This window comes from Tenrec ecaudatus, chromosome 18 (genome assembly GCF_050624435.1).
Source record: "Tenrec ecaudatus isolate mTenEca1 chromosome 18, mTenEca1.hap1, whole genome shotgun sequence".
NCBI lineage: Eukaryota > Metazoa > Chordata > Mammalia > Afrosoricida > Tenrecidae > Tenrec > Tenrec ecaudatus.
Genome location: NC_134547.1, coordinates 4,273,960 through 4,298,949, shown reverse-complemented (window position 1 = coordinate 4,298,949; position 24,990 = coordinate 4,273,960). Strand labels below are relative to the sequence as shown.

General features: G+C 47.3%; 1 protein-coding gene across 6 annotated transcripts in view; it reads right to left on the bottom strand.

Moving 5' to 3' along the window:
• Window positions 1-541: 541 nt before the first annotated feature.
• The window catches only part of LOC142432028 (V-set and transmembrane domain-containing protein 1-like), a 33,533-nt gene continuing 9,084 nt past the window's right edge, over window positions 542-24,990 (bottom strand). Inside the window, exons 3-10 of one of the 6 annotated variants that reach the window (XR_012780864.1) lie at window positions 22,560-22,841; window positions 19,183-19,476; window positions 15,990-16,058; window positions 10,719-10,757; window positions 6,261-6,356; window positions 3,118-3,202; window positions 2,942-2,982; window positions 542-1,315 (exon numbers count right to left, since the gene is read on the bottom strand). Coding sequence is in view for 4 of the 6 variants with exons in the window: in XM_075537068.1 (XP_075393183.1) it covers window positions 1,278-1,315; window positions 2,942-2,982; window positions 3,175-3,202; window positions 6,261-6,356; window positions 10,719-10,757; window positions 15,990-16,058; window positions 19,183-19,476; window positions 22,560-22,841 (887 nt within the window). In the remaining 2 variants the exon portion in view is untranslated. The remainder of the gene's footprint in view (window positions 1,316-2,941; window positions 2,983-3,117; window positions 3,203-6,260; window positions 6,357-10,718; window positions 10,758-15,989; window positions 16,059-19,182; window positions 19,477-22,559; window positions 22,842-24,990) is intronic. The other 5 variants (XM_075537068.1, XR_012780865.1, XM_075537069.1 and 2 more) reach the window with 5 other exon arrangements.

Below are 24,990 nucleotides of genomic sequence, written 5' to 3'. Positions count from 1 at the left end.
CCTTAATCTGCTGTTTTTATAACTTAAAATGAGATCAACTCAAGACATACCCTACGTGAATACCGATTGCCCCATCAACATGACACAGAAAACCCATCCCTAGGTGGGATTATCATCACATAGAAGAACCCAATCCAAATCCATGGTCACAGAGTGGATTCCCCTTCATAGACACCCTGTAGGACGGGAGTAGTGTTGCCAGGACTCAGTCTTTTGTGAAGCAGACTGCCAGGATTCATTGTCCCCACCTGCCCCGGCCCCGCCTCAATATACACACATCTTGGGTCAGTAGCTCAGTACGTATCCACTGCATCCCCAGGGTCCTACCTCAGACACAGGGCTTAGGATTTCCCCATACATATTTTTCGGAGGCAGATTCAACCCCTCACATCCCTTCCCAGACAAATTTGCACACAACCCCACCCCCGCCCATAACCATTCGTCCAGTCACCTGCGCTCCTCAGAGTGTGTGTTACGTGCCTGGGGTGGTTCACCTCCGGGTCTTTGCTTCTCAATGCTGAAAGAGTTCAGGCAGGAGCACTTTTGGAAATCCAAGTAACTTTTATTGAGGCAAAGGGTAGTACAGTCTCAGACAGCACACGCTGTCTATGGAAAGTCTGCAAGGCAGCGTGGCGGGGGCGTGGGAGAGTGCCTGACCGAAGATGGTCACTTCAGGGGAGTGCAGGGAAATCACATGAAGGAGTAGGGGACCCAGAGAGCGACTGACCTTGGTGTCTGCCTCTTATCCCCTCGGACCCTCCCTTAAGGGGGCGTGGTGGAGGTATTGGCTGTTCTTAGTGGCTGGGTTCAGGCACACGTGTGACTAGTGAGCATGCCCAGGCTGACATTCACCTGCACCTAGGTGACCTTGGTCTGAACATGCCCAGCTTTGGATGGTCCCCATAGGTGTCCTGTCTTCCAACTCCTTTATTGTGGCATGGCGAGTTACATTTCGTTCTGCATAGGTATTCGGTGGAGACCACCCCCCCTTATCCTTAATCTTCCTACCTATCCAACACACACTCAACTTCCTGAAGCTCTACCCAGTGACCTGTGAGAGGTGTGGACGTGGTGGGGGGGTGGAGGGAAAAAGAGAGAGCAATGTATTGTGGTTACTGTGGGGGATGAGCTGGTTTCCATCTCTCCAATCGCCCCAGCTGTCTCAATCCACGAAGTTCTTCTCCAGTGGTTCTCAACGGCTCCCTTCCACTCCGTCAACGTCGGGGCGTAGAGGCTCCCTGTGAAGAGCCAAGCTGGCTCGCACAGCGTCCTTGAGTTCACCTTGGTTCTAGGTCACTTCCCAGGTCTGCAGACTCTGAGGAAGAGAGAACTTCATAAATTGGATCCGAGCTTCCTTCCTCAGCTGCCTCCCACCCAAGAAACCCTCCCAGCGGCCCTGATGGTTGGTGGTGGCGGCTAACCTGAAGGTTGATGATTCAAACCCGCCCGGTGGCACCAGGGAAGAACAGTCTAGAGCAGTGGTTCTCAACCTGTGGGTCGCGACCCCTTTGGGGGGGGTCAAACGACCCTTTCACAAGGGTTGCCTAAGGCCATCGGAAAAAAACATCTTTTTTATGGTTTTACAAATTGAGACACCTCTCCTCTATCCGTCTCCAGGTGGGTCTGCCCACATGCAGACACCCACCTACTAGTACCCGGTGTGAAGACTGTTACCCATGCTACACCATGCTTCCAGACTAAATTTCATTGATTTGTCATTAGAAATAAAGATTTCACAATATATAATTACATACCGTTTTGTGATTCATCACTATGCTTTATGTTCAATTGGTAGCAATGAAAATCCATCCTGCCTATCAGATATTTGCACGACAATTCTTAACAGTAGCAAAATAAGTGATGAAGTAGCAACAAAAATAATGTTCTGGTTGGGGTCAGCATAGCATGAGGAAGTGTATGAAAGGGGCGTGGCATGAGGAAGGCTGAGAACTGGTGCTCTAGAGAGTTGTGTCAGTAAGTGCGGACGGTATCCGAGGCAGTCGGGTTAAACCCTCTCATTTGATCTCCTTTAGGACCCATTTGAATTTGTTCTCGTTTTTAATATCTCCTGCTTTCTTTTCAAATTGAGGCTTTCCTCTGTTTCACCTTATTATTGTTAGTATTTTTTGGTATTTAAAAACAGCCAACATTTTATTAAGGGCTCTTTACAGCTCTTATAACAATCCATACATCAATTGTGTCAAGCACATTTGTACCTAGGTTACCATCATTATTTTCTAGACATTTAAAAAAATCATTTTATTGGGGACTCAGGCAGCTCTGATCACAATACATCCATGCATCCATCGTGTCAAGCACATTTGTACATACGTTGCCATCATCATTTTCAAAACATTTTCTTTCTACTTGAACCCTGGGTATCAGCTCCTCATTTTCCCCTCCTACCCTCCCTCCCTCATGAACCCTTGATAATTTATAAATTATTATTTTTCATGTCTTAAACTGACCGATGTCTCCCTTCACCCGCTTGTCTGTTGACTAGTCATTTATTATCTATTAAGCCCTTGATGTCAGCTCCTCTTCCTCCCCTCCCCTAACTCCCTCCCCCTAGTTTTGGTTCTGTGTGGTTTTCTGTATAATGAAATCCAGGAGAGGTCAACCTCCCGGTGCTCTTGTTCACTCTGTAGGCCTGTCTGGTGGTTGGCTACACAGGTGATGCCTAGGGGTGGGTCCTGGTCCCATCCCAGGTCTGAAGGGTGTCTGAGGGACATGTTTTTTAGAGGTTCCACTGGTCTACTAGAATGACAGCCAGGGAGTTGTTTTCCCCTTTCCCAACTGAGCCCCTGGGGAATTCCCAAAGAGGGGAATGTGTGAGCAAGTGGGGCATGGGGATGGGGATGGGGAGAGGATACAGCAGTTCTCAGGTTTCAGGTGTGAGACTTTGATCTTTCCACCCCGGAGTCTATGAGCCCAAACTCACCTGGAGCCTCCTGATCATCGGGAACTTGGGCGCAGCTGGTCCTGTGGGAGAGAAACCCAATAAAGGATGGGATCAGAAGACCTTAGGGCACCGCGGGGATGAGCGGAGCAAAGTCAGAGCAAGGGTGGAGAGAGGCTGGAGGAGAAGGTCAAGGCAGGGCTGGGCTTGCTGGTCACCTCTGGTGAACGGAGCAGGAGTTGAGTTTGAACACGCAACGGGACAAGAATATCTACCTCTCTGTGGATTCTCCAGGTGCTGAATCTGTTCAAAAACAAAGTAACAAACGAAAGGTTCTATCATTAGGCAAAGGAGAAGAAGTAAAATCGTTTACTTTCCCCTGGAAGGGAGCCCTTGTGGGGTAGGGCTGCAGCAACCACCAGCTGCTCCAGCGAAGAAAGGCGAGGCTTTCTGTCCCTGTAAGTTAGTCTCGGAAACCCACCGGGCAGTTCTGCTCTGACCTAGGGGGTCCCGATGAGTCGGGATGGACTCAATAGCAGTGAATTTGGTTTGGGTTTGGGGCCTCTCTGCAAACAACTGTTGCCCAGAGTGGATTTGGGCTTCTGGCGCCCCATGTGGTACCGAGTAGAACTGCACTCTGTGCTAAACACCAGCCTGACAACTCCCTTGTTGTTCAACTCGGGCTGGGACTGTCCACCTCTACTGAAGCCGACTGCCACGGCTTTCTTCCCGCAGAGCGACCGTGGGTTCCAAACGCCCGGCCTTTCGTGCAGCCTCCAAGCGCTGGCTAGCTGGGCCACCAGGGATCACTGGTGGAGAACCCACAGCTTCCTTGTCACGACCATGGGACTCCCACCTCGTTATCCTTTGCTGAAGGAGGCTGCTTACCACAAGCTCAGCAGTTTGAAACCACCAGCCCCTCCAAGGGAGACCAATGAGGTTTTCTACTCCCATAAAGAGTTACAGTCTCGGAAGCCCACAGGGGTGCTCCTGCCCTGTCCTGTAGGACCGGAATCAACAGGATGACGGTGAGTCTGGGTTTGGTATTCTTTGCTGAATGAGTCCTGGTGGCGGAGTGGGTTACATGGTGGATTTGAACCACAAGGCAAGAGGTTCAAAGGTACCATTCCTTCAGAGGGAGAAAGATGAGGCTGTCTGCTCCCGAAAAGACTTACAGCTCCCGAAAGCCACAGGGGCAGGTCTCGGGGTCTCCATGGGTCGGAATCAATCCATGGGAATGAGCTAGGAGGTCTCTTTTTTGTGTGTGTTTTAACACTGCCACCGATTCTGGTGGCCTCGTGGTTATGTGTTAGGCTGCTAATCACAAGATCAGTGTTGGGTCCAACCCATATCCGGATGGGTTCTGAGGGATAGCTGTGTCATTGAAGGGCAGAAATAAAAAGGCAGACAGAAGTATTGGGGCACTCACCTCCTCCATGATGCCAATTCCAAGCAGGAGAGAGAGAGAGAAAGAGAGGGAGAGAGAGAGAGAGAGAGAGAGGGAGAGAGAGAGAGAGAGAGAGAGAGAGAGAGAGAGAGAGAGAGAGAGAGAGAGAGAGAATGTATTCTTACACCAACGTCTATAGTCTCAGGGCACGCAAGCCGCCAATCACAGACACCTACTTATGTAACAAATGGGGCAGTAACTTATCCTCCGGAGCGGGGAGCACAGTAGCAACACATCTGCTCCTCTGGTGAAAGCTGCCAGCCAGATTGTCACGAGGCATGTGCTTCATAAGGGTCACTTTAAGGCAGCCCGATGACCGGAGGATGTTGTGGGGACGATTTCTCATTAGGGGCGAATAAAGAATCTGTCCGCAGACACTCTCTTCCCGGTCCTCAATCTCCCACGGGTCAACAGTGAGAAACCGCCAGCCTCTCTGCAGGAGCGCGAGGAGACTGACTACTCCCGTGAAGAGCGCCAGCGTCGGAAACCCGCACGGGCAGTTCTACTCTGACCCATAGGGTCACTCTGAGTCAGCGTCAACTCAACGGGAGTGAGTTTTTAATGGTGATTCGGGAACCCTGGTGGCACTATGGGTTAGGCGTTGGTTGGGCCTCTAACCACAGGGTCCCCAGTTTGAATCCACCGGCTGCTCCCATAGGAGCAGAGAGGCTCCGGGAAAGATGGACAGCCACAGAAATCCACAGGGTCTAAAAAAAAAAAAAAAAAAGAAATCCACAGGGTCTGTTCTCCCCTGATTTACAAGGTCGATAGGAACCCAAGTCGGCTCAGGGGTGGTAGGCTTGGTTGTGATTGCTCTTGGGTGCTGTTGAGTCAAGCCCACTTCCTAGTGACCCCGTGGGACAAAGGAGGGTGGTTGTAAGTTGGGAATCCACTCAGTGGCCGTGGGTTTGCTTTGCAATTTTTAGGGGGGGTGTTCTTTGCTTTTGGTTGAGTGTGGTGACCAACCTGTGGTGACCTCCCCGCCCTCACTCCCCAATCATGTGCAGAGTGGTACTGCTTCCTGGGGATTCCTGGACTGACTTCTGTACAGAGGCAGGTCACCAGGCCCTTCTGACGTGGCACCTTTGAGTGGCTTTGCCCCACCAGTCTCCCAGCTGGTAGCAAGGCACTGAGCCATGGCGGGCCACGCAGAATGGCGGTCAGGGGTGTGAAATGGAGAACTTGGAAGAGAGTACCTGTGGACACATTCTCGACGCTCATATTGAAGGAGTCTGGGAGGAACGAGACTCTCACAGGGGGAGACCTTCACACTCGTGAGGTGGAGATGCATCTCAGACATGTTCACCTACCTAAAGGTGTTCTCCACGAGGTCCCGGTAATAATGCCAATCCTAAGGTGCTGCTTGCAAGCACATGGTTGCTACCTTATATGGTTGAAGGTTATCTGCCATCCACAGCAATCAGACTAAGCAATCTAACCTAAGTAGGGCCCATTCCCTTCTGATAAGGATCATAGATGGTTCCCCTGGAGAAGAGCTCAGGGAACTTAAGGTCAAGCCAGCTCACAGTCGACCAAGGTCAGGCCGCCATCATAACTTTAGAACCCGCCTATCTTGTAACATATATAACTTCCTGTCACATGTATTGCTGTAGTACCTCCCCTTCCTACTGTGGCTATACCCCTAGCTCATCCCCTTCCTGGTACCTCTATGCCTCTATACAACCCTTTCCTGTTACACAGGTGTGACATGGCTTGCCTGCCTGAGATCATATGAGCCTGTGAGAGAATACATTCCTCCCTCATTCTGGTTCTGGTTTCATGGAAGAGGTGAGCTCTTGCCTTGCCTGATGTCTCTTTAATTTACCTGTCAATGACACAGCTGCCCCCTGGACCCATTCGGTTGTAGAGGCTGGTCCCCCACAGGCAGAGGGGCTCACCTTTGTCCACACTCACCGTGCTGGGTACATCTGTAGATGAGGAAGATGAAGATGAAGAGGAGAACAATGGAGATGCAGGTGAAGACAGTGACAAAGATGAGTCGTTTACTGCCTGGTGGAGGAAGGAAGTGTCAGAGGATCCGTTTGGTCCCTGAAAGGCACCCGTGACAGTTTGGCAGAATGCGGACGAGGAGCCACGAGCATACTGCCTTCAAGTCTTGGATCTACCACTTCCAACTGGGCCTCCCCATTGCTTCAAAGGCACACTGAATTCCCACTGTACATGCCTTTTCCCAGCTGTCACATGGTATCATGAAAGAACACGCTTTATTGAGTAATACCCCCAAATTCCATTAATGCTGAGTCAATTGCGGCTCATAGCAACCCTGTAGGACAGAGTAGAACTGCCCTGTGGTAGTTACATGATTTCATGTCAACTTGAAGATCTATAATAGTGTAGGGATAGAGTTTAGCCTGTCAATCAGATTAACTGATGGTGCCTTCATGTGGGCATGGCCTTCTCATAAGGAGGGCCTTGGGAACTTCCTCCTTCTTTCACCTTCCTGTTGGCTGACCCTGGTTGCTGCCAGAGCCCTGGAGATGCTTCCACTGCCATTGGATCCACAAGACTTTGCACCCACCAACCTGTGATCTTCCTGCATTCTGCACCATTGCATGTGGCTGCATGAGTCTGAAGAGGGATTTATGGACTAGTTTCAGACTTAAGGACTTAAGTTGGACTGGGTTGGGATGTTTTCCAGATAAATAATTGCTTCTTGATATAAAGCTCTTCCTTGATAACTTTCATTAGAAACCTCTTTCTTACACATATATGAGTGCATTGAATTTGTTTCTCTAGTCAACCCAGCCTAACACAGGCCACAGAGGGGTTCTGAAGCTGTAACTTTTACAGAAACATGCAGGCTTGACTTTCTCTCTGGAGTGGCTGGGGAATTCGAGCCACAGACCTTTTGGTTTGCAGCCTAGTGCTTAACCAATGTGCCAGAAGGCTCCTTGATGTTGACTCTACCCATGAGGATACTTATCATTGTTTACGTGTTAGTGGCTGGAGGTGGGGTGAGGGGGGCACAGGAAAAGGAAAGCAATACTGAGTCTATTCATAATAGAGAGTATTGGAATCGGGGGAGAAGAGCACTAGAACTGATTGTGATTGTAAAACTGGCCGGCCCCAATCCAAATTAAGTGGACAGCTGCCCCTCCTCCTTGAAGAATTCACTTCAGAGGACAGCACTGAAGCTGCAGCTCGGGAAAAGGGACATGTCTGACCAGAGCACGTGGGAGCAAATGAAGGGGGAGGAAGAGAGAGTGGAGCACATCCTGGCCCACCAAGATGAGCATGATATTCCTGCCTGCTCAGAGCAGCCAATCCACAGAGAAACCACATGGCCGGCCCCACTATGAGACACGACATCCCTCACTGACCCAAAGCCCTACAGGGGACAACCCTGGATACACAGTGTGGGAAATGCGCTTGATCTGACCACACCAAAGCAAAACACTAAGGGTGTGCAACAGAACATCAAGGGGAACAGAGCAAGGAATTCCCGAAGGAATACAAAAAATACACCTTGGGGCCAGGGCTTGACACCCCATCAGACTTAACCAGAAAACACTCCTAAAGGCCAACAAACAGGTCTTGAACTAACTACAAGCTTTTCTTTTTGGTTGTTGTGATGTGTTTTGTTTTGTTTGTCATTGGCTTTTTGTTCTTATTTTGTTTTCTTTTGTTGCTTGGTTTTGCTCTGTCTTGTTTTTGTGCATGTTATTATTACTGCAGGTCTGTCTAAATAAGATAGGCTGGATGAACACTCTGGAGGAGAAAACAATGGAACCAACAGTCCTGGGGGGACATGGGAGAGGGTGAGGTAGGAGGAAAGGAAGTGGTGTTAACAAACCCAGGGACAAGGGAACAAGTGATCCAAATTGGTGGTCAGGTGGGTGTAGGAGGCCTGGTAGGTGTGATCAAGGGTAATGTAACCGAGAGGAATTACTGAAACCAAAATGAAGGCTGAGCATGATAGTGGGACAAGAGGAAAGTCAAAGGAAAGAGAGGAAAGAGCTAGGAGGCAATGGGCATTTATAGAGGTCTAAATAAAGGCATGTACATATGTAAATATATTTATGAGGATGGGGAAATAGATTTATGTGCATATATTTATAGGTTTAGTATTAGGTAGCAGAAGGATATTCAGCCTCAACTCAAGTACTCCCTCAATGGAAGAATACTTTGTTATATTAAACTGGAATTCCGTGATGATCACCTTCCCTTCATGATCACTGAAGACAAAGTGGGTGCATAGCAAATGTGGTGAAGAAAGCTGATGGTGCCTGACTATCAAAAGAGATAGCATCTAGGGTCTTAAAGACTTGAAGGTAAAGAAGCAGCCATCTAGCTCAGAAGCAACAAAGCCCACATGGAAGAAGCACACCAGCCTGTGTGATCACAAGGTGTCAAAGGGATAAGGTTTTAGGCATCAAAGAACAAAAAAAATCATATCATCGTATATGAGGGGCAGTACGGAGTGGGGACCCAAAGCCCATCTTTAGGCAACTGGACATCCCCTTATGGAAGGGTTGTGGGGAAAAGACCAGAGCCAGTCAGGGTGCAGTGTAGCAATGATGAAACATACAACTTTCCTCTAGTTCCTAAATACTTCCTCCCCCCACTCCACCCCCACTCTCATGATCCCAATTCTACCCTACAAAAATGGATAGACCAGAAGATGTACACTGGTACAGATAGGAACGGGAAACATAGGGAATCCAGGGTGGATGATCCCTTCAGGACCAGTGGTGAGAGTGGCGATACCGGGTGGGGTGGAAAGGCGCAACCAATGACAAGGATCTACATGTGACCTCCTCCCTGGAGGACGGACAACAGAAAAGTGGGTGAAGGGAGACTTCGGACAGTGTAAGACATGACAAAATAATAATTTATAAACCATCAAGGGTTAATGAGGGGAGGGAGGGGGGAAAATGAGGAACTGATGCCAGGGGCTTAAGTGGAGAGCAAATATTTTGAGAATGATGAGGGTAAGGAATGTATAAATGTGCTTTATACAATTGATGTATGTATGGATTGTGATAAGAGTTTTATGAGCCCCCAATATAATGATTTTTTAAAGTGATTTAAAATGGAAGTATATGATATGTGAATACTATATCAAGAAACACACACACACACACACACACACACACACACACACACAGAAACCAAACTAGACCAAATGGTGACCTAGGTGAAGGACCGAGAGCTGTTGAGTGGGAGGCATTGAGTTTATGTCCATGGTGGTGGAATTCAGAAAAACTATCAATAGCGGCTGTACAGCTCGAAGAGTATCATCCACAACACTGAACGATACATGGAGACATTGTGGAATTGGAGAAGGATCTGCCGTGTCTGTTCTGGCCACCGTTAGCAAATTAAAATGACCTGAATACCAGTGAGTCCAAAGAAGAAGAAAATGTTCTCGAGTTGAATGTGGTGACAAGTGCACGACTCTTATGATTGAACTACTGAGTTGTATGACATGTGGATGAAGTGCTAATCAAACTTAACAAATAGAAAGAGTGCAAACACAGGAGACTAAAGAAGAGAGAGAGTCAGCTTCCTGCCACACACCTGCACAGCCACAGCCCGACTCTTCTGGACGCTGAGCATCTGTTCGTAAACCTCCTACAGTGATTCTGAAGCACAGTGTCCCCATGCGACAGAGTAGCTAGGGAGGGTTTTCTGGGCTGCTATCTTGACAGGAGCAGGTCTCTGCGTTGGTTCAAACCATCCACCTTTTCATTAACGGCTTTGCGCTTAACTGATCACCGTGGGAGACCAGAAAACAAAACCAAGCAAAACCATCAAGTAGTGAGGAACCTCAACCGACAGATCTCGCAGCAGAAGGGAGGAAGGTCAGGGTGTGGGGGAGAATTTGAAACCCCAAGCCAAGCTGCCCGGGAGCTTGCGGAGTCAGCACTGGCTCAATGGCAGCCTGCTGGGTTGTTGAGCGTGAAAATCGACCCCTGGTGGTACCCAGTGTCAGGTGGCTAACCACAAGGTGGGCAGTTTGAACCCACCAGCTGCTCCTCAGGAGAAAGATGAGGCTGTCTGCTCCCATAAAGAGTTCTAGTCTCGGAATCCCCCAGGAGCAGCTCTGCTGTGCGTCGGCGTGGACTCCGTGGCAGTGGGTTTGTTATGTGGGTTTCTCTTTAAATCATCATCAAGGACTGATTTTCGCGTCTTCCAAAGAGAGAACGATTTTGGCTCAGAGAGGTGGACCCATTTTACACCATTTTACTTAGACCCCAGGACAATCTGACCTCCCAAACCCTCTCTTTGTACCAGTAGACCCTCAGAAGGGAATGAATGACTAGAACCATGCCCCTGCCCTCCAATTCTCCTCTCGTTTCTAAAACAACACCAAGATTCTCAACCCAACCTCTTAGCTGATGCCATTACCTGGTTTTGAAGAAGGAATGTCCAATGCCTCATGTTCTCCTAGAAGACAATTTACACAGTGGTGGTTAGATGAGCAGGGTTATTGCCTGGTTCTCATGCATTTTCCTTCATTGTTACCTTCTGCTCCTTCCTAATATCGCTTTTTAAAATTTTAATAAATCATCTTATCGCGGGCTCTTACAGCTCATGTAAGATTCTTTACATCTGTCAGATCGAGCACATTTGTACATATGTTGCCATCATCATTTTCTAAACAGCTACTTTCGGTTTGAGCCCTTGGTATCAGCTCCTCTTCCCTCCCGCCTTCATTCCCACTTGAAAAATTATAAATTACTATCTCTTTAACAAGCAGGGCGTGTGTGGCAACCTTGTCACGGGCAACTCAAGCCGAGCCATTTTTCCAACAGCACGAGCTCACACTTCCTGTCTCTGCTACATTTTTGGTCCTTCTCATAATATTTCAAAGTTTTCCATCAAGCTGTTTATCCTACACTTCCTAGACTGCAATGCAGTGTCAACACAACTCATGTATTGATTTAATTTGAACAGTTTTATTGACATGTAATCCACACACCCTTTGATGTCAGTGGTTCAAATATATGAAAATTCATTGTCCAATCCTCACCACCATCCATTTTAGAACATTTCTTCCTTCTTGTACTCATGATTATTACCTCCACATTTTCCCCTCAACCTTCCCGGCTATAACCCTAAGAAATTATTAACCTAGTTACTCTCTCTAGAGATTTACCTGTCCTGGATTCAGTATAAAGAAAACCAACTGCCACGTCCACCCCCCACCCAAACACACACACACAAACACACACACACACAAAAGCATCAATCTGAAAAGAAACAAAAAATAACAAAAGCTAGAACACATTCTAAATGAGTCAACGTGGAAAACAAATGATATGGTGTTAAATTTTCACCTATTATCTGCATGAATCCACTTTCTAATGCACTCTCTCTGGCAGTAAGGCTTTGACGCACATCCCTGGTCATTGGTCGAAGGGAATTCAATGGAAACTTAATCCTCTAAATGCGTTTTGGGCTTTCACTACCAGAGCCTTCTGCAAACTCGGTATTCAAAATTTAAGCTCCCATACAATTCCTCCCTCCAGCCTTGGCTTTTATTATTTACGATCCTCGGACCATACTGGCTGGTGTGCTTCTTCCGTGTGGACTTGGCAAACACCTCACTTAGATGGATCGTTAAACATAACATTTGTAGGCACCAGGAAACAAACAACAAAATCTGATGGATGGAGATGGATTGTCATAGTGGCTGCAACGCGGGCTCCGGCACAGGAGCAATGGTGAAGACTGGCACTGGACCGGCCAGTGTTTTGTTCTGTTGTGCACAGGATCTGTATGGGTCAGCAATGGCCCGATGGCACCTAACAACAACATTTACATGTCTATCTATATCCAGAATCTCTATCTCTGCTGTGTGTGCAGAGAAATATCACTCGTGTATATATGAAAATGAATGATCTCACATATATGCAATAAATGATCAATAGGATAACCAAGATGACATTCCTCTGATATTTATCCAAACACACACACACACACACACACACACACACAATGGAACGAGTTCTTAATGGGTCAGGTGAGAGTAGCAAATGAGCAGAGGTTGTGCGATAAGACATGCTTGAATTCTAGTGCTGGTTCTCCCACATACACACTTTGTCACAGGTTAGTCTTTCATCGAATAAGAGGAGTTGGGATGTTCTTAGGTACTGCAGAGTTGGTTCCAACTCATGCACACCAGGATGAAGCACTGCCCCATCCTGCACACTCCTCACAGTCGCTGTTAGTTTGAGACCATTGTTGCAGCCACCATGCCAACCCATCTCCTTGACAGTCGTCCCCTTTTTCCTTGAACCTACACTTTGCCAATCAGGATCTCCTTTTCCTAGGGACTACCCCTTCTGACCATGTGGCCAACGTGTACTAGACTTCCTTCTTCCTAGTCTGCCTTCACCTGGAAGCTCTGCTGAAACCTATCCCCCATGGATGGCCCTGCTGGTGTTTGAAATATCGGTGGCAAAGTTCCCGCATCTCGGCAACACCTAAGCCACCATGGTGTGACATGCTGACAGCTGAGCAGTGGAGAGGAAGCAGTGAGGGGAAAGATCATACCTAATGTTTTAGTCTGGGTACTTTAGAGAAACACATCCACCAAAACTCATGTATAAGAGAAAGTTTTACGTAAAGGTTAAGTGCACATCAAGAAAACATCCCAACCCAATCCTGCCCAAGCCCACAAGGTCAATGGTAAACCATTAACCCATATGTCCAACACCAGTCCACAAAGTCCTCCTACATCTCACAAAACAGAGGCAATGATGCCAACTGCAAGCAGAAAGCCAAGTCAGTGAATGTGTAAGCATCTTAGCACTGGCAGGGGTCTCCACATGGCTGCTCCAGCACCCAGGGCTGAATCGGAGTAGGTCCATGTGGCTTCTCCTTGGGGATGTCTTGTAGGAAGTCAGCCTTGCAAGCTGAAGCAGGGAACTGCTAAGACAGCTGCACCCTAGTGCGACCATCACAAAGCAAGAGACCCAAGAACTAGAAAGGCGAGCCTCGCCAAGCCATTTAGCCCTTCACCCTTCAATTAATTCAACATGTGTTTATCGGCCAGGTTGACACAACTTGAAGTTAGATAATGATGGAAAATACTAACTTTAAAGCAAGGAGCCCAGAATCTGACTCATTTTGTAGGATAATGAGATTTTTGGCTGTAATGACTGTTTTCTCACCCCATACACCACCCACACCCACAATCTGTAACTCATGCTACACCACCCATATTCCCCAATTGTTTTGTTTTTGTTTGTTTTTACATTGCTAGGAATTCTAGATCATGGGTTCTTTCACCTTCCAAAAGGAAGACTCGCAAGCTGTTTGTTGAGGGACTGTCTGGGAGCCCTCCAAGTGTCTTTGGACTTAAGAATTCCAAACCCAAACTGAGTTCTCCGCCATGGACTCAGTGCTGACTCATAGCGACCCCTGTGGATTTTCAAGACTGTCACTAGTTACAGGGGTAGAAAGCGCGGTCTTTATCCCGAGGAGGAACTGCTGGTGGTTCCGAACTGATCGCAGACCAAGGTGAAACCACTGCACCACCAGGGCTCCTAAGAATTCCAGGTCCACCCCTTTAACAATGACTGTGGCTTATGGGAGTATGGATCTCCAAACTTCCTTGCCTCTGGGGTGTAAACAGTCAATTCTTCCCTTGTTAACCAGAAGCCTGGGGGCTGGAGTTCACTTAGGTAACGCTAGATAAATGGAGGAAAGATAGAAGTGGTCAAGGATTTCATTTTTCTCGGGTCCCACGGTCGATGCTCACAGGAGCGCTGGGAACTCAAGAAGATCAACCGGTGTCTGCTGCACAAGACTTTAAAGTGTTGAAGAGCCAGTGTGGGAACCTAACAAATGTCATTCCTGCAGATTCTCTCCTAACAGCTAACCTGCCTTAAGGTGAGCACATAGTTGATTCTGTCTCCCTGTAGAGGCAGACATTCCCTGATTATCTCCTTCCACTTCGGCGCCCATCCCCCCTCATGCCTTCCACCAATGCAGGTATTGGGGGTTTCCTCACCTGTGAGGACTTTACTGTGATTACCAACCACCTTGTGATGTATGTATGTAGCTCATGAATATGCATGACTAATGGCTACCTATAAAATCCCCAAAACAATATTCTAGTGGTCCTGGTCCCTGCTCCTCTGGCCCTCTCTCCTCCAGTCCATTTTTTCTCCTTTCCTCCTTCCCTGCAGTCTCTCTCTCCTGCCCTCTCTTCTTCCCACATCCCCACGGAGACCACCAAGAAGGGCTGTGAGGTGAGCATGCTTCCGTGAAAGGCGTCTGACTCCTTCATTTTACTCTCTCTCCTATCTCTCTTATTCTCTATGACTTTACTATGATCTTTATACATTACAGCTGTACAATTGTGCCTACTGGACCGGTGATTATTTGTTAGGGGCTGGTTACCTTCACAAGCCAGGTTGTCATTTTGGGCACTAAGGTGCACCTGCCCCAAGCCACAGTGTTTTGGATAGCTTCAGACGCATGTGAAAGTTGCACGATGAGTAAGGATGCGTTCAGAAAAGCAGATGCATTTGAATTATGCTGTTCGAGAAGAATACTGAAAATACCATAGGCTGCCAGAACAAACAAATCCATGTTGTAAATCGTAGTGAGGATGCTGAGGCTCTGTCTTGTGTACTCTGGGCATGTTATCAGAAGGAACCAGTCCTTAGAAAGGGGCATCATGCTTGGTAAAGCAGAGGGTCCATGAAAAAGAGGAATATTGTCAAGGAGACGGATCAACAGTGCTGCAACAGTGGGCTCAAACTCACAGCGATTGTGAGGATGGTACAGGACAGGGCAGTGTTTCATTCTGCTGTGCACAGGTTTGCTATGAGTTGGAATCAATTGGACAGTACCTAACAACAAAGGCACCTCACAGGGGGAAAAAAATCTCCTTCCGAGGGGGAAAAAAATTTCAACCTTGATAACTCTCCTTTGTCATAAGACCCAAAGAACCGTATGGTGCCTGGCTACCAATACTGAACATTTTGATCACAGATTGTGTGAAAAATAAATCCAGATCAACATGGGGGAACTGTGGACCAGAATTTCAAATTCTCATGGAATCTAGACTTGCTGGAGCCATGGAGACTGGGTAAACTCCTTGAGTTAGTCTTGAAATCTTAAGAAAAGAAAGAAAACCTGTCCCTCGACATCTCCTTTAAACTCAACAGCAATTTAGCCTAACGAGTAAGGAATGTCCAGCTTGAGTATTAAGCTCTTTTTAGATCAACCTCCGTGGAATTGCATGGACAATGCCTGCTTGACATATTAGATAGGACGTTCACGTTCATGTGGGAGGGATGACTTGGAAGAGGAGAGTAGGAATGGTTGCAGGCGTCGAAGAAGGCATCGGTGTCACCAGATGGTATGTGTAGAAATTTGATTGGTGCCTATTTTGCTGTGCATAGTCTCAACAACCACCACAACAAATCAGAAAAAGAGCCACTCTGTGCAACCCAGGCAAGACATGGGTTTGTCTCCCCGAGGAACCTAGATGTCCCTGTGATGAGGCAACCGTTTCCCTCCAAAGATTATCGATGGGGTGAGCGTTCATGTTCTGCTTGTGCAATGACGCAGAAGGGAACCCCTTGCCTGTGAGGCCCTCTGGGCTGTGTGTAAAGAGATCGGATTGGCCCCAAACTGTGCCCTTTGCCATGCTCTTACCTATTTCTCTTGGTAAAGTTTCTGGTCTTTCAGTTTCTGGTCTTTCAGTTTCTGGTCTCTCATACCCACCTAGGAAACAATGGAAGCAAAGACGTCACAAGGATTAGAGCAGCAGCTAAGGACAACCTGCACAGCTACATTTTGGAAAGCCACATGAAGACATTGTTAGGCAGCCACAGATGTGGCATTTTTTATGCAAATAACACTCTGTTCTACAAGGTTGCTTCCCCCCAAAATTCCACAACGCCCCCCCCCATGTTGGCTCCCTATGTGCTTTATCTGTGTGTGAGCTTTTAGGTGGGCACGTCCGTGGGAAATACGGCATGAACTCAATGTCTTTCAAAGTTATTCTCCATCTATGAGGATCCTTTTTCTTTCTTTTAAATCATTTTATAGGGGCTCTTACAGCTCTCCTCGCAATCCCTACATCCATCCATTGTGTCAAGCACATTTGTACATACATTGTCTTCATCATCTTCAAAACATTTTCTTTCTACTTGAGCTCTTAGTATCAGCTCATTTCCCCCTCCCTCCCCCATGAACCCTTGATAATTTATAAATTATTATTTTTTTCATGTCTTACTCCACCCACTATCTCCCTTCACCCACTTTTCTGTTGTCTGTCACCCTGTGAAGGGGTTATATGCCGATCATTGTGATCGGTTTCCCCATTTTCCCCCAACATTCCCCTCCCTCTCCAGGTATCACTACTCTCATTATTGGTCCTGAGGGGTTTATCTGTCCTGCATTCCCTATGTTCTGAGCTCTTATCTGTTCCTGTGTATATGCTCTGGTCTAGCCAGATTTGTAAGGTAGAATTGGGCTCATGATAGTGGAGGGTAGGAAGCATTAAAAAATTAGAAGAAAGTTGTTTGTTTCATCAGACCTATACTGAACCCAGATTGGCTTGTCTCTTCCTTGTGACCCTTCTGTAAGGGGATGTTGAATTGTCTACAGATATGTTTTGGGTCTCCACTCTGCCCTCCCCCTCATTCACATCGATATGATATTTTGTCCTGCTACCTGAGGGGGTCCTTTTCTTGATCTAAGATCTTTGCTTCTTTCCCCTGTCTTCTCAATAAGAATGTCACCTTCTTTGTCCCGGAGACCTGGCCTGCCTCCATCACCACTGCTCACTTAGGACATAGTTAAGTATCTGAATTTGTAGAGAGAATGGACAGTTATCTGGTGCCAAAATTTTATTTCATTTTTTTCTGAGGGAAAAAAAAGTCTCATTTTTCAATAGGGAAGGAGTAGAAACCTGACCAAAGCCTTGGCATTTTCAATCGCCTCTTAGGCATGCCAATGATGAACCATAAATAATGAAGATCCAAGAAGAGTTGATGCCTTAAAATTATCGTGTTGATCAAGAGTCTTGACAATATTCCAGGACTAGCCAGAAGAATGACCAAATCTGCCTTGGAAGCACAGCCAGAAGGTTCCTTAGAAGCAAGGATGGTGGCATTTGAGCTCACGTACTTTGGACACGTTATCCATCCCCGGAGAAGGACATTCCTCTTGGTAAGGTAGAGGAAGAGGCTACAGCAAAGAGGAAGCTCCTCATTGAGTGGGAAGGACACTGTGGCTGCAAACTACAGCCTCAAACATAGTTAACAAGAGTGAGGACGGTGCAGGACCAGACAGTGTTTCACTCCATTGCACACAGAGCCGCTATGAGTTGGAACCAACTGCATCGATTGGAACCAACATCTACCAACAACAACAAAGAGTAGAACAGGAAAGGGATTTGTAAAGCAGCGCAAGGCTACACGGAAGGCTGACCTGAAAACGACCCACCGACAACTGGCACCACCGTTTGTCTTCTTAAACAATGGTGCGTCTGAGGTTGTGATACAGTGATGTGTCAACCAGCCTCATGGATAACAAAACAAAATGTTGCCTGGTTCCCGGCCACCTTGTCAACTGTTGCCATGTTGACTGCAGTGTGGCAGTCCCAGGGTCAGCCTGGCTCCTTGAAGATCTCCTACTTTTCCCTGGCCCCACTACCTTACCAAACATGAGACAGATGAAGAAACCAGAGAACATTATCAGGAACTGGGAAGTCACCATCTGTTTTTCAGGGTTAAAGAGTGGGTATGATGATTCCTAAGACTGCATAAAAATCACTGGGGAAACAACATGAAATTCACATTAGGGTGATCCTTGTAGGAACATTAAGGGGTCATCGGAGATGAAATATTTCTGGGTGTTCATTTTCTCTCTGGGTCCCCGAGTTAAGGCTAAGCTGCTGATGTGGCCACATGACTGACTACTTCCACACTCCACTAATGATTGTGGGTTTCTCCAGAGATATCCCATGAGACAACTAACCCAACAACAGGAAGAAACTGTAGGCAGTTGAAAGATACCATTGAGTGGTTTATGAATGAGAGAATGGGTGGATAAATAGGATGGTGGATGGATGTGTAGGTGGATGGATGGAGTTGGTAGGTGGGTGGATGAGTGGAAGAATGGAGAGGTGGATGGATTGATGGATGAATGGAGGAGTGAATGGGAGGGTAGATGGAAGGATAGTGAATAGATGGATGGATGGATGGATGAGTGGAGAGATAGGTGGATGGAGGAGGACAGGGTACATGGATGGGTGGCTGATGGTTGGGTGGCTGGATGCATAATTGCTAGATAGATGAGTGGATGGATGAATAGATGAGTGGATAGATGAATGGGTGGATGGATGGAAGTGTGAATGGATGGATGGAGGGATGGATAGATGAGTGGGTGAGTGGACAGATAGATAAGTGGATAGATGGAAGACTGGATGGAGGAGTGGATGGATGGGGAAGTGGATAGATGAGTGGGTGGGTGGATGAATAGATGGGTAGATGAATGGATAGGTAGATAGATGGGTGGGTGGGTGGGTGAATGGATGGTTGGATAAATGAATAAGTGGCTAGATGGAGGAGTGGGTGGATGGATGGGTGGATAGATGGGTGAGGGGATGGATGTATGGGTGGCTGAATGGATGAAAGAATGGAGGGATGACTGTGAGAAGATAAATTTCTGTGGATTAAAGCCACCCCCTTTTGATAGCTCAGTCCCAGCGGCATTGACAAACTAGAAAACCAAACCAAACCCACTGTCATTGAAACTAGCACAGGGGTGAATTACTTATCATAGAGACTGGGACACAGAAAGCAGGTAAGGTAGGTAATCGACATTAAACATTCCATACCCTCATCCTTCAACGTGTATTTCAAGAAGTTGCTGGGGAAGGAGGCCAAGTACGGGAAGTCCCACTGGTAATACACACAGCTGTAGTTGCCGGACTGCTGGATCATCACAGACCAGGACATGGTCCCAGGATGGTCTTTTCTTACTTTCACGACTTGTAATGGTGCCTGGAGTCCTGCTTTCAGCAGAGCAACAGCCAAATATTCAGTGCCATTGTATGGAATCAGACACTGGAGCGTCAGTCTATGGTCCTCAAGGCGTAGGTTGTAGGAGAGGAAAGGTTTCGGGAGGGATCCTACAGGGGGCAAGACAATGGTGGTCAATAGATGGGCCAGGGCTTCCCACCCTATATACGCCTGGAACTCCCTTATCCTTCTTTCCCGTAGCCACACAGTGAAGCCCACTCCAAATTCCCCACGAGAGACTTGTCTTTATATTTTGCCCCCATTTTCCTACACTGAAGCTGTTGGGTCTGCCATTTTGCTTCTTGGTGATAATTTTGAGTTTTACTTGAATCCTCCCCAAAACAAACAGACAAGCAAACAACAACATCAACAACAAACCCTCACTGCCATCAAGTCAATGCTGACTCATGGTGACTCTACAGGACAGAATCGAACTGCTCTTGTGATTTTCCAAGACTGAAACTCTTTATGGGAGTAGAAACCCTCGTCTTTCTCCTGAGGAGCAAAGGGTGATTTCAAACTGCTGACTTTGAGGATTTCAGCCCAGTGTGGAACCTCTAAGGCACCAGAACTTGAACCCTATGATAACAGAAAAAGTCACGGCTAAAGAAACCGTCCTACCCTTTGTGTCCATGAAAATGGTAGACTGCAAAGAACCCCCTTTCCCACAGGCTTTAGATAAGGCTCCTGGGCGGCCCCTCCTCCTTGTGGACACAGGACAAATCCAGAACATCAACCCATCAAGTCCACTCTGATTCACAGGGACCCACTCTAGGGTTTCCGCAATTATCCACCTTTAAAGTAGGAGACGACCTCATCTTTCACCCTCAGAGCATGGCTGGCGGTTTTAAATCAATGACGTGGCGATTAGCTGTCCAATGCTTACCAGGCAGCCTGGTTCTTTCTTTGTTTTATTTTTTCACATTTTTAAAAGCTATTTTATTGTTTAGTTTTTATGATCCGATGCGCATAAACTGATGACCTCATTACGGTTTTCATGTACATGTCCCTGCATGTTGGAGAGATGGAGCATTTTATGTTTATAGGTTGTTTGAGTTTCTATATTTCCCTCTTTCCAAAACCATTAGTATGAAAAACGTGTCTTATTTTCCCTCTTCTATTGGGGGTCCCATACTTCTCCTTTGTGATAGACTTTGTGTCCTCTCAATCCATCCATGGTGTGAACTTCTTTGCCATTTCTTCCTTGTTCTTTAACGATGCGTCACTTCCCATCATAAGAGCTCTGGTGGAAGTACAGTGGTTACGTGCTGGGCTGCATGAGCATTTCAAAACCACCAGTGGCTCCGGGGGAGAAAGATGAGCCTCTCTACTCCCGTTCAGGCAGGTAGTTTATTGTGCCAACCTGGCCGATAAACATGTGGGGGCAATTGAAGAGTGGAGAGCTAAATGACTCTCTGAGCCTCATCTTGCTAGTTCTCGGGTCTCTTGCTTTGTGATGGTTGGACCAGGGTGCTGCTGCCTTGGCAAGTTCCCTGCTTCAGCTTGCAAGCCTCACTTCCTGCAAGACATCCCTGAGGAGAAGCCACATGGACCTCCCCTGATGCCGCCCTGGGTGCTGGAGCAGCGGTGTGGAGACCCCTGCCAGCACTGAGATGCTTACACATTCACCGACTCAGCTTGCCTCCTGCAGTCGGCATCATTACGTGTGTTTTGTGAGATGAAGGAGGACCTTGTGGATTGGTGTCGAACATATGGAATAATGTTGGCTTGGGCAGCACTGGGTTGGGATGTTTTCTTTTGTGTGTGTGTGTGGGGGGGGTGTTTTCTTGATGTGCACATAACCTTTATATAAAACTCTCTCTTATATATGAGTTTCTATGGATGTGTTTTCTCTAAAGACCCAGACTGACACACCTGTAAAGAGTTACAGTCTCAGAAACCAGAGAGGCAGTTCTACCTTTTCCTTGAGGGTTGCTATGTGTGGACTCAATGAAAGTGAGTTTAGTTTTGAACTCTTCATGGTGTGTATGTTCCAAGGTTTATGCATCCTCTCACTGATAGACATTTAAGTTAAAAAAAAATGTTTGTTTGTTTGTTTTTCTCTAACCCTTTAAGACACTTGCTGATCTTATTACGGTCTGAGTGGTGTCCCTTTTACAATTGTGGTGGTTACATATCTGTTGTCAACTTGAGACTAGAGAGTGAATGGGTGGAGTTCAGCCTATCAGTCAGATCAGAGCTTGATGGACTCCTTTGGAGGCGCTAAGGAGATAAATAGCTCACTGAAGGCGGGACACTGACTCATTCCCTGCAAGACATTCCTGTTGACAAGCCACATAGAGCTAGGCTAGAGACCTGGAGCTGGAGGAGCCATGTGAAGACCCACTCCAGCGCTGAGATGCTTCCACCACCACTGGATCCACAAGACTTTCCACCCTCTGGCCTGTGATCCTCCTGCATTTGGCGTCATTGCATGTGTTTCATGAGTCTGATGAGGACTTTGTAGACTGGGTATCGCACATATGGGCTAATATCGGACTTATGGACTTGGACTGGACTGGGATGGTTTCTCAATATTCCATTGCTCTTTATATAAAGCTCTTTCCTATAAACATACGAGTGTCTATGAATTTGTTTCTCTGGTCAACCCAGACTAACACAACAATGGACTCAAAATTTTAAAAAACGTACTCCCATTGATGGACTCCAACCCACAGAGACCCTACAGGACCAGGTAGAACCATCCCTGTGGGTTTCTGAGACTGTAACTCTTTATGGGAGCAGAAAGGCCCATCTTTCTCCCTTGACGGGGCTGGTGGTTTCAAACTGCTGACCTGGCAGTTGCCAGCCCAATTTGTAACCACTATGCCACCAAAGTGCCATTACCATGGACCCTCCCTCTCTCTCTCTCTCTCTCTCTCTCTCTCTATATATATATATATATATATATATATATATATATATATATATATATATATATATATATATATATATATATATATATATATATTCTGACAGTGGAGACACTTCCTGATCTTCTGCTCACAGTGTTCCACCTGTTTCCATGACCCTTTTATTGTAATAAATCTTTCCCCTCCATCCTTCTGGACAAAGTTTTTCCCCATCCAAGTTGAGTTTGGTTTTTCACTCCACACTAGATTCCTCCCTCCTCCCCAGTCAGGTGTGCATCACGGGAGCAGAAAGCATCCATGCCAAAGAGCCCCCCTCTCACCTGTGACCACCAGATGAAGATGCTCCCTCTTGGACCATCCCTGGGAGTCTGCTGTCTTGTAGGCACAAAAGTACTGGCCAGCGTCCTCCGGCTGAAGGTCCGTGAGCAGGAGTTCTGCATCTTTTCCCACCGGGCTCAGCTGCTGCTCCTGCCCAGTGCTGTTCAGCTTCCCCAGCCAGAAGGTCGCGTTCCGGAATGGAGACCTGCATGTCAGAGTCACGTTGCTTCTGCTTTCAACCACCGAGCTGGGCCAGGCCCTGAAGAGGGGCTTGGGGAGGGTCTCTGGAAGGAATGAAGAGTCCATGTCTGCCCACAGACAAATAGTCAAACCAACCAGGGGAGATTCAAAGCTCCAACACAAACTCACTACCATGGAGTTCATTCCAACTCATGGCCGCCCCACAGAGCAGGGTCGAGCCCCCACTTGTCTCTGAGGAGACTGTACTCTTCACAGGAGCAGAAAGTCTCATCTTTCTCCCACAGAGTGGCTGGTGGGTTCGAACCGCTGACCCTGTGGTTAGCAGCCTAACCCGTGACTCACTGACCACCCAAAACTCACTGCTGCCAAGTCCATTCCAACTCACAGAGACCCCACAGCATGTAGAATTGCCCCTGGGGGATCCTGAGGCTGTGACTCTGACAGCGTCATCTTGATCCAGAAGAGCAGCTGGTGGTTTTGAACTGATGACTTTGTGGTCAGCAACCCAGCACATCACCCAACATTGTGCCAGGGCGCTCCTTACAAGTCAGAGAAAGAGAGACAGAGAAAAGGAAAAGGGGAGCAAAAGAAAGCGCTCTCTCTCCCTCCCTCTCTCTCTCCATATGTATGTATGTATATATGTGTATGTATATACAATCAGTGTATTTTCTGTTGTGATTGAGAATCTACATAGCAGAACATACACAAGTTCTACAGTTGCTACAATTCAGGGACATGGATTCAGTTCTGAAGGAATTCTCATGGTGTAGTGGGTTACATGTTGGGCCACTAACCACAAGGTTGGTGGTTCAAATCCACCAGTCACTCCACAGGAGAATGAAGGCTGTCTCCCCCTGTAAAGATTTACAGCCTCGGAAACCCACGGGGGTAGTTCTACTCTGCCTAAGGGTCCCGATGAGGCAGAATTGACTCAACGGCAGTATAAAGTATTTAAAGCGAGTTAGTTAAGAGGTAGGCTGCTAACCACCAGGTCAGCAGTTTGAACCCACTAGCCACTCTGAGGGAGAAAGATGAGGCTGGCTCCTCCCATACAGAGTTACAGCCTCCGAAACCCACAGGAGCAGTTCTACCCTGCCCTGTAGGGTCACCATGAGTTGGCATCGACTTGAAGGCAGTGAGTTTGGTTATGTTCTGTGAGTTGTGCATCCAACCTCACCTCCTTCTCTCTTTCCTCCTTCATGGGCATCAACTCGCCGCCCCCTCCAAGTTCCCATCTAACCTTTCAAGTTGTCGTCAATTGGATCCCACGCAGATTGTACTTTGAAAGAGGGCAGTGCCCAAGGGAACAGTCTTAAAGCAAAACAACTCTTTAATGTGAATTGGGGGAAGGTTTACAGGGTAGACCCTCAAGCCACCATTCATACACTTTTATTTCATCTCATCCTCGGCCCTTCCCTTAGTGGTCCCTTATGATGCAGTGCCATCCCTAATTTTCCACTTCCTCCCTAAAGTTTGTTTCCACCCTTCCTCCTTCTCTACGTGGTTGATGATTCTCCCACAGGAGGGAGTTCTGTTTGAGGCCTGAAGAGTGACTAAGGGCCACAGTGAAGGCTCCCACCTGGCTCTATCTGACCAGTAAGCCTGGTCTCTTTCATCATTTTGAGTCTCGTTCCACATGTTCCCCCACTCTATCTTGGACCCTTGTGGTAGTTATGTAATCTCCTGTCAACTTGAGAAAAAAGGTGGAGTCTAGCCTGTCAGTCAGGTCACAGCCAATGAGGCCTCTGTGTGGGTGTGGTCTTCTGCTGAGGATGCTGAGAACTCCTGTCTTCCCCCCAGGAAGCGGGACATACTCCCTGCAAGACATTCCTGTTGACAAGTCACAGGAGCTACATTGTTGGACCCAGAGCCCTGGAGCTGGAGGAGCCACGTGGAAACACCTGCCAGCGTTGAGATGCTTACAATGCCACTGGATCCACAAGATTTCCCACCCACTGGCCTGTGATCTTGCTGCATTCAGCGTCATTGCATGTGTTGCGTGAGTCTGAAGAGGAATTTATAGACTAGTATTGGACATATGGGCTAATATCATTATGGACCTTATCTGGACTGGGACGGGATGTTTTCTTAATATATAATTACTCTTTATATAAAACTCTTTCTTATACACATAGGAGTGGTCTATGAAATTTGTTTCTCTAGTCAACCGGGACTAACACAACCTTCTAATGCAGTTGGTGGAGGCCGCTGGGCACCATCTAGTTCTTCTGA